The following is a 23,032-nucleotide window of genomic DNA, read 5'->3' as shown; positions in this document are numbered from 1 at the left end:
GAATTGGGTTATATTGTTTTCAAATTCAATGATGTTAATAACTAAAAAATGCAGAATAATCCCTCCTTGATGAATAACTTAGCCTCTGTAATTTTATTAACACATGTAGAGATAGCAAGTAGTATGCCACTTGTGTGAAGAAATATCATGTGTCTTCAAATATTGATTTCTTTGACAGGGAATAACTGAGAGATAAAGGAAAATAAATGCCCAGCAAATCAGTGAATTAACCAGGCATTGATTTAATGTTTCACTACTTCATGATATGCTTGCAGGTGGTTAGGTTGCTCGAAACGACTACTTCCTGCTTGTCAAACATGTGATGATTTAGATCTAAGAATCATAATGGACTTAGAATATATGCTTTTATCTCTATCTTCTCTTTTGGTGGTTTTGGGCATGAAACAGACCTCACTTTCTACCATCTGCTCTCCATTTAAAATTGACATCAAGTTCAGTTCCTCTCTGATGCCTACTTGTTTCCCAGCTTAGAACAATTCTATCCTGTAGTTCAGCCATCTCCCTGTTAGGCCTACCCATTGGGTTGGCATACAGAAAATGGGGCAACTATGATGACTTGAATGTTCATGTCTCAAAATAAGCCAGGAAGACTTTTGCCCATGGAGTGATGGCCACTATTGTTTAATTACAAGTCGGTTAGCAAAAATTGAAGTACAGTTTTAAAGTTTTGTGTTCCTATGTTTAGATAAGTGAACCATCCTATTTTATTTTATAGCTAGCTTGCTAATCATTCTATTGTTAGATTGAACTATCTCAATGTTTGTATGGTTCTCGATATCAGTTATATATTTCAGAGAGATAGTGGCTGCGTAGATCAAATTTAATATTTCAAATCTGGTAGATATTAAGTCAGCAAATATTGTTAAGCACTTAAACTGTAGGGTGAACACTCTTCTAGGCATTTGCAAAATGATTGGAAACAACATCATGGAACTTGCAGTCTGAGGAAAGAAGATGAATGGGGGCGTCGCCTGGGTGGCTCAGTGCACCTTTGGCTCAGGGTATGATTGTGGGGTCCTGGGTTCAAGTCCAACATCAGGTTCCCCAAGGGGAGGCTGCTTCTCCCTCTGCCTATGTCTCTGCCTCTGTATGTGTCTCTCATGAATGAATTCATTTATCTTTTTTTTTTTTTAAAAAGGAAAGACCATGAAGCTTAAAGAAATACTTAGATTTATTTATTAAAAATAAATTAGCAGGGCTGTTGTAATGCTGAACAAACTTTGCTATCATCCAGAGTCTTTATTTTGTGTAGTAGAATAAGATATTGGGCTAATATTATTTTTGGCTTAGAAAATCATTTTGTCATAGAATATCAGAATTTATTTTTCTAAGCTAACTGAAAATTGACTCTATATTCACTTTAGTATATCTATATATCTTATCTATCTGTTTATCTAGCTATCTAGCTATCTATCCATCTATCATCTATCATCTGTTTTGTGCAAACACTAGATCCAATATTTGTAGATAGACTAAACTCCAGGTTCTAGTCCTGGGATTTATGTTGAATAATTACATATAGACAGTCAAATGGAGATTAAAAATCAAAACCAATTACTTTTTGTTATTTGACTCTTTAATGTACATATCTTCAGCTTTTTTGAGTTCTCTGGACCAAGAAGCAAACTGTCCTTTGTATGTAGAAGTAATTTATTACACACAAGTAAGTTATTAGTAGTTGGAAACACTATGACATCAAGTCATATTTGCTTACTTACTTGAATGCATCTGTATGCTTTTAATGGGTGTAAATGTTTAAACTTTGTAAGTTTATTCTTTCTGTTTTGGGAAATTATGTTGGATTATGTTGGATATATTATATATATAATATTATATATTATAACCAATAACAATATAATAATATATATATAATATATAATATTATATATAAATTATGTTGGATATATCTCTGAGATGGTTTAATATTTCTACAGTTCTTTCAAGAGTCAGTCTAACTTGTTAGTCAGTATGTTATTTAGACTAGGAATGCTTGTATTGAGTAAGAGGAAGAATTAATTCCTATTTAGCTTCTTTTCAAACTATGAGTAAGGGATTCCCATTAAATGCATTGTATTGTAACTAATCTGTGAATTGACATCACGGGTTACAGTGCTATCTACCTTTGCAATATAAATCCCTGTGGCTATATTTGAAAAGTGTCAGCACATAGAAGCAGGGAGACTTCATGCTCTTATCAGCCTAATTTCAATATATACAATTTAAGGTGCCACTTGAAGTTTTGTTCTCCTTGGTATAAATTTAGCAATAAATGTAGTCATTTGGCTGCTGTGCTGGCAGTCTAGAATGTAGAGGTATAATGTGAAGAATTTTAATCCACATTACTTATGTGTTATAGAAAGGCATATATCATTTCATATCATACATCTAAATATTAGTCTCTAAGAAGCAAAATTAAATCCTGACTTTGGGGATTTGGATGTCTTCTCATTAGATATAAAACTTCAGCTGTTTAAAATTGTTTTTCCAAAATGTGATAAAAATAAATAAAGCATAGATTTGTTGCTCAAAAGTTTAATATATACATATGTCTTTTATTAAGACTGAATGCCAGGAATGAGTTCACTTAATACTTGCCATGCAAAAGAAGAATGTTTCACAGTAACTGATTTTCCAGATAAAGTGATAAGCAGATTTTTTCATAAAATTTTTTTGTTTATAATCTTCAAGAGAGTAATCTGTAATTGTCCTTCACAGTGAAGCTTTGAAAACTGTACATTTCTATAAAGTATCTTTAATTGACATTATCCATACACTATCAATTTAAAAACCTAAAGTGAAGTTTTCAGTAATTGGTTTTCTTTGAAAAATCCTTAGTTTCATGTTAGCTGAGAATTTAACCATCTGACAAATGACCCAAAGAACTGTGAATTCTTCTAAATAGAGCTAATAAAAATTTGTTTGAATCAAGTGCAAGCTGAAATCATCAACATATTTTTAGTTATTAATTTTCAAGTGGGACAACATATACTATTTCAGGGTCACAAAAGTGAGGATTTAATTCTCAGAAATTTAAGGTACCTAGAGACACATCACTGCATCCCTAGAGTCATATACATTAGGAAAATCTCTCAGTGAATGTTTTTCAGTGCTAATGTATATAATACGTATTTGAGATTTCTCTTAAATGTGCCAAAGGCAGTTTGATAAGCCAAATGACTTTCTCAATGCCTTATTTCTAGGAAAAATTAAGCAAATTACTTGTAAAAGTTTTGCTCTGTGATAGTAACATAAAATTTTAACTCTAGAAATACTCTAGTGAAAATTAGTATTTTCATGCAGCATTCTTCCACACTGAATAAATTAATTTATTCTCTTTCTCATGTAATTAAATAATAGTGGTGTAGTATAGCTTTCATTTGGATTTTTTTAAAAAAATTTCCTAAATGTGTAATTCAAATATGGATTGAGTTTTAAATTAGCCATTGTTTGATATAATAGTGAGAATTTGAGCTCTTTATTGTGATATATTGTCTGTTAATTGTGGGTATGTAAGAGGGGGAGGGAGGATATTTTGGTACAAAGTTCTTAAGAACTTTGAAAAGTGACTCATTTAACAGTTTAACTCAATCTACTGTAAAAGAGATGAGAGGGATCCAGATGTTAACTTTGTATAATTAGTAACTTTGCTTTTAAAAAGGAGGATTTGTAATAGTTCCCTTTACAAGGCTTTGCATGATAGGGTCTCTGCTTCATCTCTGACCTCATCTAACAGTTTCTCTGTTGCTCAGTCTGTACCTGCCACCTATATTGCTTCTCTATAGATATTCCAAAGACGCTTTCATCCCAGGGTCTTTGTGCTTGGTTTCTCTAACAGGATTATCCTTCCCCGGGTAGTCACTGTTTCATCTACTGCCTTTGAATCTCTGCTCAAGAGCTACCTTGAACACTTTTTTTATACAGTTACAACTCCTCCAGCACTGGTCTCCCAACACACACTCATATATACTGCTACTTTGTACCCCCTTACTCTGATTCAGATTTGCCTTTTTTCTTTTAGCAGGGATTATTCATAAGTGGTGTTGTGCACTTTCTAGTGCATCACATCAATTGTTCTACCATCAGGTATGTCAATATAGATCAGAGAAAAGCAGGTGGCAAATGCCTGATCCGTCATGTTAGTTATTACATATTTTTGACATGGCTCATGTTAATGTTTCATAAATTTATTTTATTTTGGCAGAATATGTCCCAGACTCATCTTTTTTTAATTTTTTTTCCCAGACTCATCTTTTACATTTTCTGTTTTAAAACTGGATTAAACTATTCAACTCCAAAGGACACTAGATGTTTTTACTAGATAATGGTATTTAGAGAACACATTTTGGATATTAGGGGTGCTAATTATTATTGGGCTGTCATTACTTCTAAGCATTTCAGCACATAAGGCTAGAAAATTCAATAGTTTTGAAAAAATCATGAGTTTATGGTATATTTTCAATTCTAACTTAGCATTAAGAAATTTTCCTGAATATTTAAATTTATACTTGCATCACCTTTCTCTTACATGAAAAGTCTTGGCCTTAACAATACTAAAGTACTTATTTGCTCTAATCTATTATATAAATAGCTACAAAATAATAATAAAATAGTAAAATGAAGTTTAATGAATGAAATAAAACATTTCTTTGCTGCTCTATTTATCCTGGATTATATTCTATTGTTGATATACAGGCCAAATACTGGTTTAGTCACTTGAAATAATATTTTTTTCTGAGTGTAGTTGTGTATCCAATTCATTTGTTTAGGTTTCTTTCCAGTTATTACATCTATATGTTTTGTTTCTATTTGTTCTGTCCATTCTTTATTCTGTTTCTCCTCTGCCCTCTTTTGGGTTAACAGTAATTTTTTTGTAATCCATTTCATGTTCTCTTTCTTCACTATATTTTTCTACTATTTTTTGTGATTGCTCTAGAGATAAATATACTTTTTTAACTTTTCACAATTTGCTATCAAGTAATATAGTAGTTTAAGAACAATATATAAACATTATAGTACTTGATCCCCATTTCCTCTAACTTTGTATGCTTTTATTGTCATATATTTTAATCCTACATATGTTAGGAATTCAATAACATATTTTTGCTTTAAGTAATCGTATTGTAATAAAGAAATTTAATTTCTTTTGTATTTTTGTACTTCCTGTTTATTCACATATTTACTCCTCTGTTTCCTTATTTCTTCCTACAACTCTAGGCTTCCATATAATGTCTTATCCTTTGGTTTCAAGAGTTTTTGGACTTGTTATTGTTGAGGTCTATTGTAGATAAAATTATGTGAAGTTTTGCATATCTTAAATGGTTTTACTTTGCCTACATCTTTTCTTTTTAATTTTTAAAATCTAGTTAGTTAATATATATAGTAAGGCTGGTCTCAAGTGTAGAATTTAGTGATTCATTACTTACATACAACACCCGGTCCTCATCACAAGTACCCTCCTTAATACAGATTACCCATTTAGCCTACCACCTTCCCTTCATCAACCCTCAGTTTGTTGTCTCTAGTTCAGGGTCTCTTATGGTTGGCCTCCTTCTCTCCCCCCCACCCTTCCTCTGTGTTCAACTGTTTTGTTTCTTAAATTCCACATATGAAAAAAAAAAAAAAATTCCACATATGAATGAAATCATACGGTATTTGCCTTTCTCTGTCTTATTTCACTTAGCATAATACACTTTAGCCCCTTCCACATTTTGCAGATTATTTTACCTACATTCTTAATGGATATTTTCTCTGGATATGGAAATTTAGGTTGACTTCCGTTCCTCAACCCCAGTTAGAATTTTGAGGGGAGTTCCATTGTGTTTTGTCCTTCACTGTTGCTGATGGAAAGTTGGCTGTCCTGCTTGTGTTTTCTCTATATATAATCTCTGGGGAAGGTAGGAGGAACAGAGAGGTATGTTTTTATGATATCCTTTGGTTTTCATAACTTTTATTAGATGTTCCTTGATGCAGTTTTCTGTGTACTTATCCTGCTTGAGGGTTACTAAGTTTCTTTGATCTGTAGGTTTACAACTTTCATCAATTTAAGGATGTTCTCAGCCATTACTTTTTCAAGGTTTTCTTCTACATTATTTCTCCTTTTCTTCTGGAACACCAATTTTTCATTAAGCTGTTAGATATGGTCCTCCAAGTCTTAGATTCTCTTTAATTATTTTTTTTTTCAGTTTGAACAATTTCTATTCCGCTACCTTCAAGTTCAATGAGATTTTCTTCTACTATGTCATCTATGTTTACATTAATCTAAAACATTTTTTAAAAGTTTTATTTGAGAGAGAGTGCATGCACAGAGGGAGGAAGGGGCAGATGTAGAGGGAGATAAAACCTCAAACAGGCTCCACAATCAGCTTAAGACTGTGCTGAGTGCGGAGACTGATGCAGGGCTTGATCTCACAACACTGAGATCATGACCTGAGCTGAAATCAAGAGTTCAGATGCTCAACTGACTGCACCACCCAGGTGTCCCAAAATACATTATTCTGATACTACATTTTCCTCTCTAGTTTTTCCATTTCATTATTTATAGTTTCTCCTGAAATTTACTATATTTTTATGCATGCTACCTATATCTTTCTCACTAGACTTTCTAATATTTTTATCATAGTTATTTTAAAGTTTGTATCTATTAACTACAGATTTACCCAAACTAACTGTTTCCCATTGATTATGGGCCATATTTTCCTGCTTCTGTGTGTGTACCACAATTTGTTATTTTGTGCTGTGAATTGTACATAAAAATAGAGACTAGATAATATTTACCTGTAGAAACATTTATCACTACGTCTGGCATGTTGCCAATCTGTAGCTGAGCTGGATCACAGTTTGTTGCCTTCTTAGTTATTTTTAGTTCACTACTGGCTTTAAACATTTGAGGGCAGTGTCAGGGATTTCTTTTCATCAGAGCTCTCTCTCTCTCTCTCTCTGCTATACAGCCCACCTGTGAGATTTTTGGATTGCAGGGGGGTTTTCTTTGCTCTCCAGCTGCTAGGATCCCATCTCCTCACTCACACCTTCTGCCACTTTTGTAGCTTGAGAGACAAGCTTCCATCTTAATTCCTGCCGCCAGCCTTTGACCAATGCCTTGCATTGTCAGAGGCCTCATGAACCTTGGAGGGATTTTTCTCAGTTCTCCTATTTCCAAGTTTCATCAGTCTGCTGCTTTATCATTGTAAAAGGACCTGGGTCCCTCAGAATTATTTTTCTCATTTCTCTTATTCTCCAAACCTAAAGCAAACTGTTTACTTTCCCTTGGGGAAAGTCCTTTTGGAGAGGGAAATAATTCTCTTCCTTCCTGACTTCTTCCCAGCTTTCAGTTGACTATCTCTTTGTTCTCAGGGAAAACCTCGTGTATAATGAGGGGTCTCTCTCAGCTTTTTTGTCATGTCCTCAGTTTTGGGCAGCATTCTGACTTGCTCATAGTGAAGGCTGTTTTAGTTTGTAGGAGTTTCTTTTCTATTAAATATTTTTTAATGTAAAATAGTTATTATTGCATTTGATAGCACATAACAAGATCTATTCAAAGATCTCATTTACATCCTTTTCCATTCCCACCTTGCACCTGTTAATAACTATTTTTATTTTTAAGGCAAATACTAGCTTTTGATTTCCATTTGAAAATATAAGTATTCCATTATCTATCTGTATCTCATAGTTTACTCATCTTGTCCATTACTAATGGATATTTGGATTGTTTCAGTCTTTTGTTATATACCCATAATGCTACACTGTGCATGTATGGAATTTATATACTGTTTTTCTGTAGCTTTAAGTTATATTTTTAAGTAGATTTTTCTTTTTTCTTTTTTTTTTACTGTTGATTTAAGACTTAAGATACAATTAGTACTCTAATCGAGATTAGGAAAAGGGAAATTATTTCTACACTACTTATGATGTTCCCACCTAAAAGGATGTACAGAGTTCTGATTTTACATATATGATTCTTTTGGGTACCTTTTCCCCATTACAATCCATCATGAGGCTCAAGAAGGAACTGCCAACAATGTTTTTGGAAAACTACCAAAATTGTATGTCTGTCTGTCTATCTTACAAGTAATAATCTTGAAAGGTCAATTTCATATATTATTATTATGAGGTATGGATTGCATATTTTATTAGCTTCCAACTATATTCCCGAATCTTAAGAAAAACTAGTGGGAGAACTGAATATTTGCAAAGTAAATGTTAACAGTATGTGTAGAGTCATTAAAATTTTGCAGATGCTATAATAGAATAAAAAGGGGAAAAAAACCATTTGAAAGTAAATTTCTCAAGTAAACTCAGCACTTCACTTCATGACATCTACTGAATATCCATGTGGTATGTGGTCTCTCCTGTAAAATGGGGCATATATAGGTTGAGCTTTCATTACAAAAGAGTATGTGGAATTTATATTTCAGCTCAGAATCTTGCACTTTTAGTTTGAGCAGAGGATACTACAGATTATCTCATATATATATGTGTGTGTGTGTGTATATATAATCTCATATATATATTACCTCATATATATATTCTATATCTCATATATAGATAGATCTCTGTCACATATATATGAGAGAGAAAGATAATAGTTTGTGCCCTCTCTTCAGTCTTGCATCTTCAGTTGCTGCAGAAAATCTCCATCCAAAGAGCCTATTGTTTCCTCAAGTTGACATTCTTACCTGATAAGCAGGATTTCTTGGACCTCTAGAATTGTTTTGTGTTTGTTTCTATATGCATGGGTGCTTTGTATACAATTTGAAATTTGAATCACTGTTTAAAGTTGCACAAAACATGAAGGTTTAGTAAATTCTTTTTAGAAATGGAGATACAAATAAATCAGCTATCTGTGTTTGAAAAGTCTAAACTAAAGTGCAGTTGTATGCTTCAGCTTGTCAATGGATATTTATGAGGTGAGCATAATACTGTAACAGTTATAGCAGTGAAATATATCCTGTGCAGATAGCTAGTAAAGGAGTTCACTAACGTTAATGCCAGCAGAATTTTAATGCTCAAGAGATGGGAAACATGGCACTTGCTCTGGCTAACACTACTGTTCCTGGCTACAGTGAAAATGAATGGGTGAAATCAGTTTTCAAAGATTGCAGCAGAGTTGGTGGTCTATATACGTAACCAACAGCAAATATATCAGTTTCTACTGTTATCTTGTTTTCATCTCTCATTTTGTTAAGTGCAAAGTAGTAACAGCACCAGGCAATTTTATTTTGAGCATCAATTTCCCATTTCTACTTATGATGAGACCCAAGAGAAGGAAGGTATTGCCAACAAGGATTTCTGGAGAAATATCAGTGAACTTCTTACTCCAATAGATACTTGTTAAATGCCTGAAAGTCCCTCAGTGAAGCTAAAGCTGACAGATTCCAATTGTGAATTTAGACTTTGTTACGACCAAAATTTTATTTGTGTTTTATCCTGGGTACATTTTGTTCCTTCTTAGGTGGAGAGAAAGTGGGTAATGGAGTAAAGCTTCTGCACAGAGCTCTGCTCTAAGAGATGAGCTGGTATGCTAAGACATTTCAAGTTTATAAAAAATGAATTGTATTGTACTTATTTTTTTTTAGAAGCCAAAACAAAGTAAAGTTTTGCAGTCTTTAGACTTAGGGTATTTACTTATAGGAGAACTTCTGGGATTTTATGAAGAATATTATAGTTTTAATATGCCTGCATGTATAAACTTCAAGTTCATATTAATTATGTAAGTTACCTCAGATTAAGTCATATTAATCCTCATTTGACATCAGCTGTCTGCAGAGTACTTCATTAAGTCCCATCAGAATAAGAAAAGGCAACAAAGAAGGGAAGTAGACCTGAGATTATCTTTTTGTATAAGGTAGAAGTTGAGATAATTTATTTGTTGGGGGGTTTTGAAGGTTTAACTGAATATGGAGCCTTCATAAATAAGAAAGTTGAGATTTAAGAAAGAAGTATGTATATTAGTTTACATTTACTTATAGCTGGTCTACTTCTAAAGAAAAAAACCTATCATAAAATTTCAGAATAAAAAATAAATAATTATGGGCTGAAGTCAAGATAGGGCTATACCAGAAAGTGAACACTAAGGGCAGCAAAACTTCTAGTACATCATATGCCTGAGCTTTTTGAAACCCAAATCACAAAGAGAAGGGCTGAGTCATGGCTGCCATTATAGAATATAAAGGAAGTGCATAAACTTAACGGAAGTGACAAGCTTTTTTCTAGCTGGCACTTAATCTTAAGAATTGATCCTTTAATATCTGTGTCCTCAGTAGCAATTTTCCAAAATAAAAAATTCTTTATATGACCAGAAGTCATCTGGGCTCTTCATATGACCACAGGTTGAGGAAATGGTGTCGTAGATCTAGATGTAGGAAGGCACTTCTAAGTTCAGGTATGTAAAGAAACCAAGTTCAGGTATGTAAATAGTTTATTGGTGACCTGCCCTTAACATAGGCAGGAATATCTTGAATAATAGTTATCAAAATACATTTTTAATGGAAACATAAACAAAATCTTTTAGTGAATTACAGTTTTAAAGGTAGGTGAGATTGTGTTCTTTGAGCCAAATGAGCATTGAGAGGCTGCATTGTGCCTGCTCATTCCCATCCAGTGTACCTTACCAGCCACGGTAACCCCCCGAGGCACCTTGTAGAACCCAGGGGTCTTCAGGGACTTCATTGTGTGGAAAACTCAACCTAGAGAACTAGATGGCTAGCATTTCACTTAGAACTTACCTCTTCAAGATAGTTTTGCCAACTGATCTGGAGAGAAATGATTCCAAAGTTACCATTATTAGTGCCTGAGGTATGAATCTGTTACATTGAATGGAGAAATATATGTCCTAGCTACTAGGGAAATGGTTAGAAAGATTGATGTGGTATGAAAATTGAAGAGCTCCCTATATTTTTATGTAAATCAATCCCAGTATGCATAGCACTTGAGATGGGCTGTGTGTACACATGTGAGCACACACACATGCATTTTTAAAAGTTACGTTGCTGTTTGTGACCTGAACAAGTGCTTGAACAGGCATTTCATGGAAACTCTTAGAGCTGTGTATCATAAGAATGAAAATGCTAACTAGGTTGTAAGATATTTTGGTCATTGGTTTGTGTCATACCCATGTACTCTTGAGTAGAATTGCTTTGGATGGGCTCAACCAGGATGTTAAATGAATATAATCCAGAGACAAGTAAACAGATTCAACTATGGAAACATGGAATGCTGAAACACTTTGGCACAGTGGTTGTTGGAGGTTACCCTAAGAGTAAGAGTAATTGGCAGATTCCTCTAGGAATAATACTCCTCTAGGAATAATACTCCTCTGGTGGAGTACTGAATAAAAATTCCCTATTCTAGCCAATAGTTTTCTTTTTTTCTTAATTACTCCATTTTTATCCTTTCATCTTTAGGGCTGTTCTCTTCCAGTTTCTATTTTCTTCTAGCCTTTCCCATGGCTATATTTTTCTCCTTGGTAATCCTTTTTCTCTTTCAAACTTACACTTCTGTCTTCCTATTTTTGAGGTCTAGTCATTATGTATTTATTTATTTATATGTTCATCATCCATCCATTTGTTCCTAAGTGAGTATTTATTATCAGTTTGCTCTGTTAGACACTGCGATGACATTGTAGAGGAGGTATGGATAATGGGTACCTATTTTTTATTGAGAGTTTACTAAGTGCAAGGTAGTATTCTAAGTGCCCTCTGCATATTAATTGATACAATCTTTATAGCAGTCCTAAGAATGGGTCCGATTTTTATTTCTTATTGTACTGATCAGGAAACTGAGGCACACAGGATATAAATGAGTTGCCCACAGTCACACAGTTAACAAGTGGCAAAGCTGCGTTACATACCTTGGGCTGTGGAAACCTTAGACTTAATCACTGTTACCTTTCTTTTTAGATATTCAAGCAGACAATTACTACATAATGTGGTTTGGCTATAGTGGAAATGCTATGGGAATTTTGAGGGAAAGAGCCCCTTGACTGGGAGAACAGGGTAATGTAAACATATACAGAGAAAGTAACTCTTGAACATAACTCCTCCAGGTTACCATCTGTTAGAGTTCTATAAAATAAAAATACACCCCCACATGATCAACTCTTGATAAAAAGTGAAAAATATCGAGTCCTTGATTAGGAGGGGGAAAGGTTATTTGTTTTTATTTTTATTTTTTTGTTAATGAACGTGTGTTAAAACACAGGACGATATGTTGATTTAACAGTTTTTTTTAGACATTTGACAGCTGATGATCAGTATTTAATCCCAAACTTTGGAAGAGTGGAAATAAGGACCTCAGAGTTAAAATCAGTAGGGTCCTCTTCATTTGAGTTTCTATGTCTATAATTAAATGATGCCAAATGAAATGAAAAATAATTAGGTCTGGCATAATTTAGGCATTGAAGTGATTTTAAGAATTCAGGTGAACTATGAATCTCATTTTTTTAAACTATCTAATTGCTTAAAGTATATGAATCAGAGTCACTAAGATTAATCTGATGTGTAGAACAAAAGTGATCAGAGAAGAGGCCCTCTATCCAGATCTAGTTAATTAGCGATGACACTCAAGTAAAAGTAGAGATTCATGATAACTTTTTTTCAAAATTATGCAGAAGAGAGAAAATTTTTACTTTTTTGGTCCATTAAATACACAACAAAGAGGTGCAATTAATTCATATCCTTGTTGCCATAATAAAATTCTTCATGTATTTGTTGGTTTCTCAAAAGACTTCAGAAGATAGTATTTTTGATGTTCATTCTATTGTAGTCAGATCTATTTCTTATTGTATATATAGTTACACTATTGTGGCTTAGAAGCATTGTTTTATTGCTCTGTTCAAATATTTATTAATCATGTCATTTTTCCTACTTGTTCCCCCTTGAAAAATTAGAAAGGGGATATGAAATAAAAATAACATTTTTAATGTTTCCATGGCTTTTGGTGTCATACTTAGCTAATCTGGAGAAAAGCATCTTTTTACTTAATAGTCATTTTAAAGATCTTGTTTGAAAGTTCAAGACAATACAAAAATATAGTCTGAGTGCATGACCTGAGACCATTGCATTACCATGGAATTTCAACCTCATTCTCATATCTTCTCTCTGCTTTTCTCAAACTCCCTTTTGCACAGATATTATTTGTAGATATCAGGTATGAAGTAAGTAATAAAATTGACAATTATAATAATAATGTTGCCTCCAGAATTATTTAGAAGATACATAATTTGGTGAATGTGTCTGCCTTTAGCCAAAAGTTAATGGAAACTAGTTTGCTTTTTGGCTTTTCTCCTTCTTCATTAATTTCTGAAATATCTACTTTTATTTAGCAGACATTTTTGAGAGGAAGATGGACCAAAATCCTGTTTTGGTGTTCCAGTCTTTCTTCTCCAACAATATTTGTTGTTCTTTTTTAATATTATCCTGTATTTGATATTTAAAACAAACATATTATTCACATTTAGAGAGAAATAAAGAGAAGTTCTAAAATCTGAAGTTAGAGAGCACATATTATGACAAATAGGAAAGTCTCAATAAGATGATAATCCTTACCCTAAACTAGAAAGTGGTATGTGAGCTTTTGGCCTGTTGAGAAATCTGAATGTGATTTGTGTGGTACAGGGTATCAGCAGGGTCATACTAAGGAGAGGGAAAGAGGCGATCCTTTACCAATAATTGAAAACTTTGTTTTCAAATAATTCTTGGATTATTTACAATTACATATGAAACAATGTGTCTCCCTAGCTTTTCTTGAAGTGCTACGGAATTAGAATGCCAAAGTCTCTTTGAAAATGTGGAATGAAAATAAATAGTTACAATTTGGAGAGGACACGTAATGATGATGTGTAGTTGTGCACAGGGAAATGGTCAACAACAGAGGACTATTTTTCTAAGTCTTTTAAAGAAGCCTATTATAAAATGGAATCACAAAGAGATGGCATCTCTTCCCTTTCTCCCTGACTCCTTATCCTCAGCCTCTTAATACTTCTCAAGTACATTTCTCATGTATGCATTTTAGAAGCACCAGTTTTATATCAGTTTTAAAAGCACCAGATTGCATAAAGGAGTGCTTTCATTTAAATCCATTATAGAAGGAAACATAGGGTTTGGCTTTGATATTTTTATTGCTAAGATAGTAATGCTGTACTTTAAATAGCAATAACATAGTTCTATTTTACATAGCTTTTTTTGCACTCTAATTTTACCATACCATTGTAGATGAACTTGGTATGGAAAAGATCTGAATGAACCACCATGCTTTGATCTGAGGAGGATAAATATGACTTCATGGTTTATCTTAACATTGACCTGTTCTTGAGTAATTGTTTATTATTGTGGTAGTAAAACTAGGTATTCTTATGCTTTTATAATTGCTTTAATATTTCAATATTGATTTTTTTTTTTTCTTTTCTAGGGCCGGTGCATAAACTTCTCCCGAGTTCCATCTCAGTAAAAGGAAAGCAGGAAGACCAAGGAGGTATGAAGATACATCTTCACACTGCTGATTTCCAACCAAATGAAAAAAAAAATAGTAATAAGTACATTTCAGAAGATTTTGGAAGAACAGCTTTATTCTTCTCAGTCAGGAAATGTTTTCTCTGCCTTCTGCTTTGCTTGCACCAAACATTTTTAAATACTTGTTCTGCCATCTACGCAAGAATTGATGAAACCCAGTGGTAGCTCATGATTCATGACATTGAAAATAAAGACTAATGTTAATCTACATGCTATGTTTTATATAAGCAAGTTTGTTGGAATGTGGAGAGGAGGAAAAAGCAACAGCATGAAGATGATATCAAAACGGGGACCATAGAACAACTGGCCGTGATGGATCTGTAATGGAGAGAGGAGTCTTTTACAAGGAGACATGGCACTTGTGTTTTCACATCACAAGATTGTTAGCTACAGGCAGGGTATGAAATTTCCCACCAGCCAAGCAGATACAGGTCCATTGCCTTATAACTATGTCAGATTACAAAATCCTCCCAAGTCCCTATCACAGTGTGCCTTACAGGAAGCCTCTGACTGGGCAATCTTGTCATTCTAACACTGAAAAGTGCACACGCATGACAAAATGTAGACAGGACGCCTCAAGGTATTGGTAGCAAGCAAGATTTTGCCCTTTAGTGTTTGAAAACACCTTTCTTTCACTATGCACTTGGGAAAAGAAGAAAATTAATAGAGCATTATTCCATAGGAAGACGGCCTCTAACCAGGGATCTTAAGTGGAGTTTAAGGGACTTGTGCTTTGAGAACTTATCCCTAGGATGGTAGATTTATCCCCACTCTCAATGTTTAGGGTGTAGTAGTGCATAAAGCATTAATATCTGTAAACATACCGGGACTTAGTTTTGCTTTTAATTTAAAGGAAGCAGTAACCACAAAGCTTCTGCTCAGGGTTTTTCCTTCCTCCAAGTCTCCAAGGGCTCTTCAGCGTCACAAGCCAGCAACTCTCTTTGCATGAAAATTTCAAAGTTTAATTAATATAATTAAAGGCAACAGCAAGCAGCAGCCTGTGAAGATTTTGCTCATCTTTTTTATGTCTTTTGACATTGAATGACCTATTACTGTATGCGCATTACTTGGATTTTGAGGGGCACTCTTACCTTGGTGATGATTCAGTAGAGAAAGAAAAAGACCTCCTCTCATCAATTTATAAATTAAATTTTCAGGAGGGTCCGCCACCTCAAAACATCGAAATGTATGTATTATAATTCTTTAGAAAACCCACCATCGTGTCACGTCGACGATGCCAAATTATGTTAGCGTGAGTGGAAACACTATGGGGGAGGGAGGAGGCAGCAGCTGAAGAAAAAAGCTCAAATGATCTAGTCACTTTCGATACTGTACTTCAGATGCGAAATGGATATTCGACTCGAAACCTGACAAAGCGCGCCTGCTTTGATGTGAACTGGGATAGACAATGACCAGTGGCTGGGTCAGTGGGATGTCTCTCTGCGAGCACAAAGGCTTATCAAATGACACTAAAAATAAGTTCAACAACCATCACATTGGAAGGGAGAAGGCGAACGTTTCATGTTTGGCGGGCATGTAAGTGCACAGGATGGAAAGAGCGATTTGGAACATCCCAGTGTAATTACCCCCATTGTGCTCTTAATGGAAATTTCAGAGGACGGGAGTGATTCTGTTGGTTGGTGTCCAGATTTGTGACACTGATCCAAGAAGCCTTACTCACACACACAAATATATATATTTGTATATATATATATGCATATTGTCTAGCTTGAATCTTTTGCTCAAGTTTATTTATGTCACTGGCTGGCTGGATCCAAAGTCATGTGTCTGCATACTCAGAAATAAAATTTTACCTGTGCCTCTGCTACCATTTTATTGTAAGCCCACATACACTCAAGCTTTGTTTGGCTAAATATATAATTGTCCTGATTAGTTTCAGGACGGAATGATACCCAGTTCTAAGATGTCGCTTAATGTTCACAAATGATACTATTGGCATTAAAAATCCATGTCTACAAGTGTGACTTGGAAGCCTGATATACGCCCAATGAGTTCTTCTCATAGACCTTTGTTCTAGCTTTGCATCTGGCACAGCACTTATTGTTGTCTTCTTAAATTTTGGTGCTTCTTTTCTGGTCTGTGCACACCCATAAATGATATTTAAGAGCACCAAAGATTCTACAGAAGCTAAGGCTGTTTCTTTGGTAGTCACTTGGAATTTGTCTACTATCATGGCATTTGTATTTTGCTACATGAACAATGAAAGTAGACTTCTGTCTTTAGAAGACAAAATAGCTTTCTGTAGATTGTAACATAAATAGGTTTCCAGTTCTAATACCACTATGAAGAGTTCTCAGTGAAGAGGGAGAGGCAACGGTTTATATGTACACTAAAAAAGTACCATTCATAAAGTTCAAAGATAGACGGAATTTCATTGCACTTAAGGACATGAAACCAGATCTATGCTCTTTTCTCTCATTTTGCCATCTAGCATGTAGAAGAATCTTCTTTGAAAGGGAGCTGTTTACTCACCAAAGAACTAAATAAAAAACCTCTATATCTCCTAAACAGGAAAATAGAAGGTTAGAATAAAAGCCATTTCTATAAGTTTAATACCATTTTTAATATTTTATAGAGAGAAATAGTTCCTATTTAATTTTTTGGACCTAATGTCAGTCAAGATCTACTTTCTATGTATAAACAAGTAAGTCTTTATCCATAATCCATTTGTGTTGCATAAGGTTGCAACAACAATTAAGTGGGAAATGATTCCTAACTTATGTGTCTACTCTGCCTGGAAAGAAAGTTTTGAAGGCATCTATATATATTTCATAACAATGTCTGTTCTTTATGGATTTGATCCATAAATATTTATCTATCTGAAAACTTTGATACTTGGAATGTTTTCCTTAAAGCATTTGGTGCTCCAAGAAAAAACATTTGGTGCTAAGAGTTGCAGCACTGATGCCTTTCCCCAAGTTAATTCTATTTTAAAAATTTATATTTCCTTCCCAATGAGATGCAGAGTAAAAATTGAGACCCTCCATTAAGTAGGGAGCAGCATCTGTCACCTATAGATAATTCTTATTTTGGCAGAAATACAGAAGGCTTAAGCCTTCTATATTTCAAATTGTTTGAGAAATGATTTGATTATATTCTCCCTCAGATCTTTATTTGAAACATTTTAAATCATAAATTATTTAATATTTGTTTTTCTAATAAATCCTTACTGGATATAAGATCTGGGTGTCTCTGAAGTTAATAACTTTATTATCTAAATATCACTGACCATTGTTTACTGCTCAGAAGCAATTTATTAATTTATTTCTAAAAACACTGTCTATATTATGGCCAAAAGGTATCTAAAACATGTTTTGATTCATCAGTTTCTATACATCATCTTTGAATTTAAGAGAACAAAATATAATTAGGTCACATTTATAAGCATTGTAAAGCACTGTAACCCTCTTCTATGACAAAGCCTGTCACGTTTACTAGGTTTCGGACAGCTCTACTTTAGGAAGTTTATTAGTGTTATATGACTAAAAAAAAATTTGGTGGGTATGTAATTCAGGAGAGAAATATATACATTCTTTAAATATGAAAGGAAATATATAATGTAGAATCAGAATAAGTGGTGTATCTGTCATATATTTAAGAAAAGAAAGACAGATGAGGCTAGACAATGTCTATTCGCTGATAATGAAGTTGAGTACAGCCATGTATTCTAGTTTTGGGGTTAGATTAATATTTTTCTTGGAGAATTTCTATGGCATATTTCTAAGAACACTTCAATTTCGGTATATTCCTACACTTTCTAGGGTATAATTCAGTCAAATTAAGCAAAGGAAAATAATCGTGAGAACTCATAATGCAGCAAACCCTGGGCTGTTTTTTTCTAAAATATATTTTTGTGCGGTTCTGCCAAAAGAAAACGATGATAAAAAAACCTACACAGTAGAACATGCAAGTTTATATTAAAATGTGCTTATTTAGATTACTTTACAAGACCTATATTAAGGTAATGTATGTGTTTGAGAGAGAGTCAGTATGACATGCTACACATCATCTTCGCTTAGGAAACGGGTGATGAATGGCTTAGCCCATAGAGCTCGCCACAACTAACTTGCTGAAATTGAACTGATGAGCTTCTCAACCATAGACTAGAGATGGACAGGAGATGTCTCAAGGTCCTTCCAGCATGGACAATATTTCTGTGAATATAGTCATATTGGAAGTTTTAGTATTTATGTATTTCATATTTTTAATGACTGGCCTCATTTGGAGAGCACAGCAATATTAGCTCCGTAAACTGCCATTTAGTTACCAAAAAGACATTGAACCATAGTACATAATTTTATAATTGTCCATAATAGAGTAATTTCTCAGTTAATTTATTACAATTAGAATTTGTCAAAGAGGCAACTGATAATAAAATTTATATTTGATGAAATCTTTGAAACGAGTAAAAAATATTGGGAAGTATATCTATGTGTATTTTACTCTGACTTTACAGTCATACCAAGTTCTCAAAGGCATATTTAAATACGTATAGACATTGTTACAATATATTTATGGTACCGATTTTAATGATGTACTTTTTACACTGCAGAAAGTTACATTATTAAGCTTTTCTTTCCTTAGTGAAAATTGGAAAACAATCTTAATTGACAATAACTGCTATGTTCCCCATAGGAAGTATTAAATGGAAAACATTTTACTCACTAATTTGAATAATACTTAGGATATGCAGTATATTAGAATTGCTAAACTTTGACAAAATTACCATTGTTTTGTTGTAGGAGAAAACTATGGAACTAAGAATTTAAAAAGGATGCTTAACGTTGTCTCCTTAATTGCTATAAAGTTATGTTTTGGGTGAATTGTATTTGCAAGATTGTAAATGTCAGTGGTTAATCCAAAATAAATTGTAAACGTTATTAATATGTACATTTAAGTAGATCTCAATTTGTTTAGGAACATTAGTTAATCTTGTAGAATATATATATTATCCAAAAGGTAATGCCCAAAAGGCAAGGTGATTGAACAATGTAGATGCAAAACAAAGGAACAGAGAGCTTCCAAAGTCTTAGATAATAGAAAAAGGAAATTGTTACATCATGTGCTAAATTAGAAGCGAATGTAAATCTCTAGCCATGCTTTTGTACTCCACCATCTGATTTGTGGAAGTAACTGGGGAAAGAAAAACTCATAAAATAAGATTGACTAGTTCTACCAGATGACACCTGTAAACAGAATTTTTGCCAGTTGAAATTCTGATGTGAACGAGAGGATTATCATTATCACACTAAAGTATTCTTTTGAGATCTTTTTTTAACATCCTATAATCCTAAAAGTCTCTGATAATTAGAGTAATGACAGACCTTCATCTTCTTTAAATACTTTGTTTGTGTGAGCCTGTCACCTGGAAAGAAAGATTATATTTTAAACAATATGTTCAAGTGTAAAAAATCGTCAACAAATTCTTAATGTTTAAAAAAAAAAAAATGGGCAAAAGTTCCAGGACTTTTTAAATTAACATCTTGGGATTCTTCATAAGGAGCTGAATATTTCAGATAGATTGAAAAGATTTTAAATATGTTTCTTAAAGAGGATATCAAAGACTATATTACTCAATATTTGGTGTGTTTTATCTCATTTTAAAGGATATTGGTATGATTAAATATGGCACAACACTAAAAACAGAAGAAAATCACAGTGGCATTAATGTTTGTTCAGTATCTCTCTATTCCTGCCACCATCCAGAAAGCACTGAAATGATTTATTTATATCAATGATTTAAAAACATTTAATTCAAATGATAAAGACCAGTTCACAAGTGGTTTCAAAATTACTAAATCTATTGTGCTGATAGGGTAAAAATAGTATAGTCACCAAGTTATTTTTTCTAATTTTTCTAATTAAGTACATTTGTATAAAATGGAAGGGATTACTGTGCTTTAGAAAAGATTTCCCTCAACTCTCCAAAAATCAGTCCACTAGTCTCAACCCAAGGTCATTATGCATGTGTTTATAATTTCCAACTTTGAAAAAATGTTCTTAGTATCAATTACACTGAGAAGAGAGGGCTTGCATTACTTTTCTATTGCTTCTATCGCAAATTACCACAAACTCAGTTACTTAAAACAACACAAACGTCTTCTCTTAACAGTCTGGAGGTCAGAAGTCCAAAATCCCTTTCGATGTACTAAAAAAATTTCAGCAGCATTAGTTCCTTCTGGAGGCTCTGAGAAGAGAACTTGTTTTCTTGTCTTTTTCAGCCTCTAGTGGCCACCTGTTGGCTTGTGGCCCCTTCTTCCACCTTCAAAACGTATCAGTCCAACCTCTGCTACAATCATCACATCACCTTTTGTTTTCCTGATTTCTTTCCTCAAAACTCTTCCCATCATCCCATCTGCAGAGTCCCTTTGCCATGAGCAGTAACAGTCACAGGTTCTGGAGAGTAGAATATGGATGTCTTGTGGGGCATTATTCAGCCTGCCACAAAGATTAGACTGATCTACCTTTCATTAAAATTTTCCCTTGTATCTAACACCCTAAGAAAATACAAGTTGAATTCAACCGTCTCCATTAAATCCTTGCCTGTCCATGTTCTATAGATCTTGTCATCACACAAGTGATTTTGTTTTCGGAGGAATTCCATTTGTCCCCATTCTACTTCATATTTTGCTCGAAATTTTTCTCAGAAAAGGAAAAATGCCAGAGAATAAATTCTTCGAAGATTTTTTTGCCAGATGATAACCTTGCACAAGGCTGAGAAGCATATGGGCAGTTTTTTTGTTGCCTCTGGAGAATTTACCTGGCCTTTCCAAACAAGCCCAGAAGTTAACCTAGATTTAGTCTCTGTGATACTTTCTGCTGTCCTACTGAAAATCTATTTAGAAGATATGGAAATACCACTAGAGACAAAGGACAAAAAATAAGTTGATGTTACTAACATCAGTAATACACATATAAAATGAACTCGTTAAACATTTCTTAAATTATTGTATTTTAACTATTTAGTTCTAAATCATGTGGCATTCACATGTGGCACACCCTGTGTTTACATAGGTCATTAGTCACAATCTTCTCATGCATTGTATGTATATGTGTGTGTGTGTGTGTGTAAACGTATTTGTAGGGGTGCATATATATAATACATAATGTATATGTATAGGTCATATATATATATGTATAGGACCAAGTATGATGTCCCTCCAGAACATATATTCCACAACCAAAATTCAACAGATAATTACTGAATTCCTACTGAGGGCCAGACAATATGTGGATCACTAGGGAAGTAGTATAATGAATAAGCTTAGCTTATTCTAGTGGAGAAGAAAAGACCTTCAGTGCATAGGTAACAAATGGGATGAGTATTTTAAATGTGTGAGTGCTGTGGTTGCAAACACCGATGATTTAATAGGATTGTGGGTTTCCGGGAAAAACTAGAACTTTGAAGGATTAGGACACAAAAGGGGAAGGAAAGAAGAATGCTATGGACCGTGGAAAAGCATGCCCTAGAGTTAATAGAAACAGGCGATCTGTGAGGACCAAGAGATATGAAATACAGAAAAGAGAGCCAAAAAGAGTGGGGAAAGATGGGGCAGGGTGGTTTAGGAAGGGATTAGAAGATGTAGGGCCATTTTAATTTAAAAATTAAAAATTTTAATTTTTTTACTATATCTTCAGGATGGAAAGAAGTCATTGAGCAGATGTCGGAGGTCTAAAGCGGGAAAGCAGTATCAGCATGTTGCCATTTTGAAGCATAGAGTAGGGAGGAAAGGGTGCAACACAGAAACTTCCAACATCTCCCCTCAAACTCCACATCACTGTGCACTGTCTGGATATTATATTTCTGAGCTTGTCATACCTCCTTCAATTATGGAGCATTTGTTTTCTACTGCCTCAATTAAAGCCTACCCCTCAGTTTTAAACAGATGCCATGTGTTTTAAGTTAGAACTAGTCATTCTTGCTTCACTCTTGTATTTTTCTCCATTACTTTTAAAGATTCAAAAAGAGTACTATTGTTTTGAACAATTTGGCCCACAGTACTACCTCCCCCCCACACCCCATCTCTATGGGACCTCTCAGCCCTGGGCCTAGATAGATCCCTGGGGGTCTAGCCTCCACTAGGTCTCTTGTTGCCACTCTAAATTCCTCAGCCTTCCCCTCACATTAGCTAAAGGTGACCTGTGACACTAGTGCAACAACTTCCATGATCACTGTCTGTCCTGCCCAGAAGACCTAGTGAAATACTCATTAGGATGTCACTCCTATGAAATTATCCTTCACTTTTGGGGCTTCTGCTGCAACTGAGACAAAACATCCCATTTTAATGTTATAATTTACTAAAAAGTCACCATTCTTGGTGCTGGGGAAACAGTAGTGAAAAAAGACCAGTCTCTGCCATTGTGGATTTTACATTCAAGTGGGGAACTAGAAAATAAACAAGGAGACTTCCAGAGATGTTCTCATAAGGTGTCAAATATATAATACTTTTTTCACATATGTTGTGAAGGAAATAAAGGAGGATGAG

At 34.1% G+C, this 23,032-nt stretch overlaps 1 protein-coding gene across 2 annotated transcripts in view; it reads left to right on the top strand.

Annotated features, from left to right (window-relative positions):
• The window catches only part of ANTXR2 (ANTXR cell adhesion molecule 2), a 159,280-nt gene extending 139,844 nt beyond the window's left edge, over nucleotides 1–19,436 (top strand). For both annotated transcript variants that reach the window (XM_077882636.1, XM_077882637.1), the window contains exon 17: nucleotides 14,425–19,436. In XM_077882636.1, the coding sequence (XP_077738762.1) occupies nucleotides 14,425–14,463 (39 nt within the window). In that variant the 3' untranslated portion in view covers nucleotides 14,464–19,436. The remainder of the gene's footprint in view (nucleotides 1–14,424) is intronic.
• Nucleotides 19,437–23,032: the final 3,596 nt, after the last annotated feature.

The sequence above is a fragment of the Canis aureus genome, chromosome 33, assembly GCF_053574225.1.
Source record: "Canis aureus isolate CA01 chromosome 33, VMU_Caureus_v.1.0, whole genome shotgun sequence".
Lineage (NCBI taxonomy): Eukaryota > Metazoa > Chordata > Mammalia > Carnivora > Canidae > Canis > Canis aureus.
The sequence above is the reverse complement of the archived record's forward strand: the minus strand, read 5'-3'. Positions and strand labels throughout refer to the sequence as shown.